The sequence below is a fragment of the Cibotium barometz genome, chromosome 12 (assembly GCF_041138505.1).
Source record: "Cibotium barometz isolate CiBa-2024 chromosome 12, ASM4113850v1, whole genome shotgun sequence".
NCBI classification, from domain to species: Eukaryota; Viridiplantae; Streptophyta; class Polypodiopsida; order Cyatheales; family Cibotiaceae; genus Cibotium; species Cibotium barometz.
The window spans coordinates 50151118-50157148 of NC_141057.1; the positions used below are offsets into that span (position 1 = coordinate 50151118).

The following is a 6031-nucleotide window of genomic DNA, read 5'->3' on the forward strand; positions in this document are numbered from 1 at the left end:
TGTTCATTTGCATCAAAAAAAATGTCGAAATTACACCCGCCTCCTGTAATAGTGTGTACTCTTTAATTTGCATCCATGAAAGTACTTATTTGTGCCGTATGCATTTCTCTTGTGTTTCACTTAAGATATTTCTTAATCATACTATCTTTTTGGATAAATATTTAACTACACTTCACCCTTTGATTTGCATGTCTTTGTACCTTATGGATTCCTCTTGTGTTTCACTTAAGAAAATTTTGTATACTTTTTTGGATAATTATTTTTAACTACATCAATTATTTAATTTACACTTGTGAAAGTACATCTTTGTGCCTTACGGATTTGTCTTGTGTGTCAAAAATTATGTAGTAAACGTATTTTTGGATGATTATTTAACTACACTCCATCCTCTAATTTTGCACTCATGAAAGTATGTATTTGTGGCTTATGGAGGTACTCTTATACTAGTTCTTGGCTCACCCTCGTAGAGATCGTGGCTCAAACCTCCTTGGTGTGAATACACAAATAGGTACTTTCATATGAGTAGATATAAGTATACAAACAAGTACTAGTACGTGGTTTCTAATAGCCGATACTCAAAAAGGTACATACGTACTCAATTCACAAAAACCACATCCTACACAAGATATTTGGAAAGAGGAGTGCAAAAAGCACAATGCAAATTCCCAAAGGTATAAGCACCAGGAGGAGGCTGTAGTGAAGTAAATAGAGAGCATAGGGGTCTCTCATCTTGGAAGCGGTGGCTGGGATGCTTTCCACACATACTTTGTAAGTGTTAATACTACCATCACTCACTTTTTTGGTATAATGGGCATTTTATTTTTGTTAATAAGTATTCATGCACTTCATGCTTCCAACAAAGAGTGGACGGTCGTGCAACAATTGATGCGGAGGAAAGGTACACCCTAATGCACGGCACGTATGCCCTCCTCATGCAACTTGAGCAAGAGGGCATCAACATAAACTGGACGGATGTGGTGATGAGTATGGTAAACCTCTAAATTTTCCACCGGACCATCAACAAGCCATCAAATAGTTTTTTCCTCACTTTTCATTTCTAAGTTTTTGCCTTATGAATACTCTTTTGTAGGGACCAGCGCCAAACCCTAAGGGTTACGATGATGATTAGGTTCTATGTACAAGAGTCGGGCCTCAAAATACAATTTTGTCAGCTCTATGTATAAGCATAGTTTGTGTATATATATATTTTTTGGCTCCTTGAGCTATGTAACTTCTTCTACTTAACAAAAGGTACATGCAGAGTCAATTGACAACCAGTATATCTATTACAGCAAGTTCCACCATAAGTACAACAAAAGTACAATGCGGTTTCTACCCAATATTGTAGGTACAATATGGTCTCAACAAGTGTACTTGTAGGTATAATAGGGTTTCAATTAGGGTGATTTTTCTATGGATGATGCGTCATCTTCTCTTGAAGCTACTCAACCTAGAATGGTAATGTTGTTAGTGTTATTTTAATCTCATTGCTTCAAGTATGATGTGCATATACTTTTTGCTATACTTCTCATTTTTAAGCATAAGATCTTTTTCCATTTTATGCTTTAGGAGGCAAGTGAATATAGCAGAGACGACCAAGAAATGATTTTGATGGAGTTTCTTGGTACAACGACTATAGAGGACATATACATGTTAATGAAGTTGACATATGCCATGATGAGAAAAGCTAAAGTATTCTCTGCTAATAAAAAAAGTGAACAAAGTTCCAAAGGGATGAGAAAAGACCTCGTAGCTTGGTTATTACAAGAAAGATGAGTGGCTATCACTAAGAATAGAAACATCTTTTTATCTTGAGATGATCTTAATTTAAGTGTGATGTTTAAACTATAGAAAACTCCATTTCTTAAACTATAGAAAACTCCATTTCTTAAACTATTGATGCATCATAATTCAGATCTCAAACTGATGTATTGTTTTTTCTATTTTTTGTAATTTTATCTCAAACTGATGTGATGTTTATATCTAAAATTGTTTAAAACTTTTGAGTTATTCAAAAATATTCTTTCTGAGTAAGTTATTTATTAGTTATAAAGTGTAGAAGAAGATTTTTTATTTTATTTTTTAAAAAAACTTTTTAATTGATTAAAACTTTTTAGTTGTTTAGAAATATTTTTTAAAAGTAAGTTATTTAGTTAGAAAGTATAGAAGAAGCTTTTTAATTATCTTAAAAAAGTATGACCTAAGTGTTGATGATGAAATTTATGAAGTTTCACTTTATAAGTGTTCTTAAAAATGTTCCAAATCTCTCTCTCTCTCTCTCTCTCACACACACACACACACAAAAATGGCATCATGTGTGTGTCTTTAGATATAGCAAAAAATACTTCAAATTTATGTCTCTAGTTTCTCCCTCAAAGGTCACATGTGTGCCTTGAAATATTTGAAGTAACTTTTTTTATTTTAAAAAAAAAATCTTTAAATCTCTCTCCCCCTCTCTAGTCTCTCTCTCTCAAAGTCGACATGCAGTGTGTCTTTAGATATCTACACATAATAGTACAATATATAAAAATGGTTAGGATAACAACACTTAGTAAAATAAAAAACTCGATCTCGTTATATTCCTCTTTATCCTCTTCAAAAATTATTTTTCTATAAGCATTATTGTATAGTGATTTTTTATATATTGATTTACTATATATAGCAATATTTTACTATATAGATTGCTGTATAGTAAGGTTTTCATGAAGCAGCTTTTTACTACATAGTTTACTATATGGTGATGTTTTGCTAGCTTATTTGTTTGTTATATAGCGAGTGTTTTGAAGATTGAAAAACGAGATAGAAAAATGTTTTCTTTTTCCTATATATATAGGAATGTCTTTAAAGTCCCTTGGTTTGCAAGGCAACCAAACCTAGGTGGATTAAAGATAAAGACAAGTCACTTCACCTTCCTTGCAATCCTTGCTTTGGTGCTACGCTTCTCAGTGTGTGTTGCCCGAATGAGTAGACGCAGCAACAAACGGCACTACACCACCTGCACCTCTAGATTCAGATGGATCCTAGCTACTCACCTTCTCAGCATATAATAGAAACCCCGCGCAAGTCATTACGTAGCCAGATCTGGCAGTAGCTGCTCGCTAGTCCATCAGGGACTTTTCCAAAGCCCGGCAATCATGCAGGACCGCACTCTTCGGATTTCCGTGGGGCTCATTTTTCTGTGTGCCGCTAGTATTGCCATTGCAGCAGCAGCGTCCGGGCAGCAAATTACACGGCGCTACGAGTTCCATGTAACGCTCACCTTCCGCATTGCCTTATACTGGAGAAATCGTTTATATTTTCTGTGAAAGCTAGCGTTATAACTGTACATTATAGCCCTACGCGCTGCATATTGTCATATATTTGTCTAGTGCACCTGCAGGTGAAGTATGAGAATGTCACGCGCCTTTGCTCCACAAAAGCCATCCCAACCGTGAATGGCCAGATTCCTGGACCAACCCTGTATGCCAGAGAGGGGGATCGTGTGCTGGTGAAGGTCACGAATCAACTTCCCAACAAGAACGTTACCATTCACTGGTAGTTATAATAAGTTGCAGGAAATAAAGGCTCGTTTACGTCTAAATTAATAGTATAATTGAAGTGGGATCAGATTAGGACGCTAACGATGATCTTCTTATCTGGTTTAGGCATGGGATTAAGCAGCTGCGGACAGGCTGGGCGGACGGACCAGGCTACATCACACAGTGCCCAATGAAACCGGGCACCTCCTACACCTACAATTTCACCATTACCGGGCAGCGTGGGACTCTGTGGTGGCACGCCCACCTGGCTTGGATGCGTGCTACCGTGTATGGCGCTATCGTCGTCCTGCCCAAGAAGGGCACTCCTTACCCCTTTCCAAAGCCAGCAAAGGAAATCCCTCTTGTTCTTGGTACGACGTAGTAATTAGTTGTTGATTCATTCTTTTTTACTGCATGGACGCGACTCATGACTAAACCGTCTCGACAGGTGAGTGGTGGAAGGCAAGCGTGGACGCCGTAGTTAAGCAGGCTGCTCAGAGTGGAGGAGCACCGAATGCCTCGGATGCATACACGATCAATGGGCAGCCTGGGGCCTTATACCCATGCTCGGCTGCAGGTGCATTAATTCTATAATCACGTAATATTGTGTGTGTACCTTACATAATTAAATGTAGATTAGATTAATATAATCGGACGCTGATGCAATCAGTACGTGCCCATATTTATGTAGGGGCCGTTGTGGTGCCTGTGGAGAGTGGAAAGACCTACTTGCTGCGAATTGTTAACGCGGGTTTGAACGGGGAGCTCTTCTTGAGCGTGGCCGGACATAAGCTCACAGTAGTGGAGGTGGACGCAGTGTATACAAAACCTCTGGAGGTGGAGACGGTATTCATCGCACCCGGCCAAACCGCCAACGTGCTCCTCAAGGCAGACCAGCCAGTAGGCAAATACTATTTGGCTGCGCGGCCATACATAGCTCCCAACGTCACGCTCGACAACACAACAACTACTGCGATCATCTCCTACGTTGGATCTTCAAGGAAATCGACACCAGCTCTTCCTACGCTCCCCGATATCAACGACACATCGGCTGCTGCCAAATTCAGCCGCAGCCTGCGCAGCCTGGCGTCGCCGGAGTTTCCCGCAAGAGTGCCCCTCCAAGTCAACCGCCACCTCTTCTTCACGGTGGGCCTGGCCATACGCCCATGCCCCAACTGCACGCTCGGGGCCAAGGTGGCGGGCGTCGTCAACAACATCTCCTTTGTACTGCCCCAGACGGCTCTCTTGCAAGCCCACTACTTCAAGAGGCCCAACGTCTTCGTCACCGACTTCCCGGACAACCCCACATCTGCCTTCAACTTCACGGGCGTCCCACCAACCAACATCCTTGCCAAGGCAGGCACACGCCTCAGCTACCTACCCTTCAACTCCACAGTCCAGCTTGTGCTGCAGGACACCAGCATCGTGGGCCCCGAGAACCACCCCATCCACCTTCACGGCTACAACTTCTTCGTCGTGGGCCAAGGTTTCGGCAACTACAACAGCACCACCGATCCCCATCAGTTTAACCTCGTCGACCCGCCGGAACGGAACACCATCGGCGTCCCACAAGGCGGTTGGGCGGCGCTGCGCTTCAGAGCTGACAATCCAGGTAATATATATTTACAATATATATAGGAACTATACCGTACGTTCATCAAAGACTTGTCTAATTAATCTTGCTGGCAGGCGTTTGGTTCATGCATTGCCACCTCGAGTTCCACACTGCCTCAGGCTTGGACATGGCCTTTGTCGTCGAGAACGGTCCCAAGACGGAGGACAGAGTGTTTCCCCCACCGGACGACCTTCCACCTTGCTAGGTGCTGTAAGCCTGTACGTGGTCGCGGTGTTGGCACCAACAAGCCGGAGATCAGCCTTGGTTTCCCGATCGGCTGCATCATGTATTGTTTCTGCATTCTTTAACGGTTATAAGTTGATTTTTTTGTGGCCCCTTAATTGATTGGCTACGTGCTCCTTCGAACATGGATTCACGTGTGCAATGTCTTCGTTGTATATTTGTGAATGTGTTCTATATGTCTTATACAAAGAAAAAGGCTATATTTTCACTGTTCTGTTTTGTCTACAAAGAGAGACAGTCTACACACAATAAAATGCATCTAAATATATAAGCTTGGCAAATTTAGCGTTGGTGTGCTCAAGATATGCTAATAAGTAGATTCAAAGATGTAATCATTTGGAATTCCCAAAGTATGGGGATTGTCCAAAACTCTCTAATATGGTCTTTACTGTTAGAATCATCAAATAGTTTTACAATAATTGAACCACAGGCTCTAATATACCAGACCTTTTGGCTCTAAAATCATACTCGTTTATCTCACCCAAACAATTTTTATTGATTTTTATGCATACTAGGTTCTTAATCCACAAACAATCCATTAAAAAAACATGGAGTCTAGTACCTTATGGTCCTTAGCCTCATTCAAACACCACTACATCCAAAAAGTGACTCTAGTTATTGATGCTACTTTCTTTTCTTTTCGTGAATCCCAAAG

General features: G+C 40.9%; 1 protein-coding gene across 1 annotated transcript; it reads left to right on the top strand.

The window, feature by feature from the left end:
* The first annotated feature begins 3064 nt into the window (after positions 1-3064).
* Positions 3065-5591, top strand: LOC147633544 (laccase-11-like). Its single transcript, XM_086806648.1, has 6 exons — positions 3065-3248; positions 3380-3534; positions 3645-3889; positions 3967-4095; positions 4210-5130; positions 5208-5591. Exons 1-6 carry the CDS (start codon positions 3135-3137, stop codon positions 5336-5338), a joined length of 1695 nt encoding a protein of 564 aa, XP_086662774.1. The 5' UTR covers positions 3065-3134; the 3' UTR covers positions 5339-5591.
* Positions 5592-6031: the final 440 nt, after the last annotated feature.

What these genes read in the sequence shown, in the direction of transcription:
- LOC147633544 (XM_086806648.1), top strand. Translation starts at nt 3,135, where the DNA reads ATGCAGGACCGCACTCTTCGGATTTCCGTGGGGCTCATTTTTCTGTGT. An exon ending in CACGGCGCTACGAGTTCCAT is followed by an intron (nt 3,249 to 3,379) that starts GTAACGCTCACC and finishes GTGCACCTGCAG; the next exon opens with GTGAAGTATGAGAATGTCAC. An exon ending in CTTCAGAGCTGACAATCCAG is followed by an intron (nt 5,131 to 5,207) that starts GTAATATATATT and finishes TCTTGCTGGCAG; the next exon opens with GCGTTTGGTTCATGCATTGC.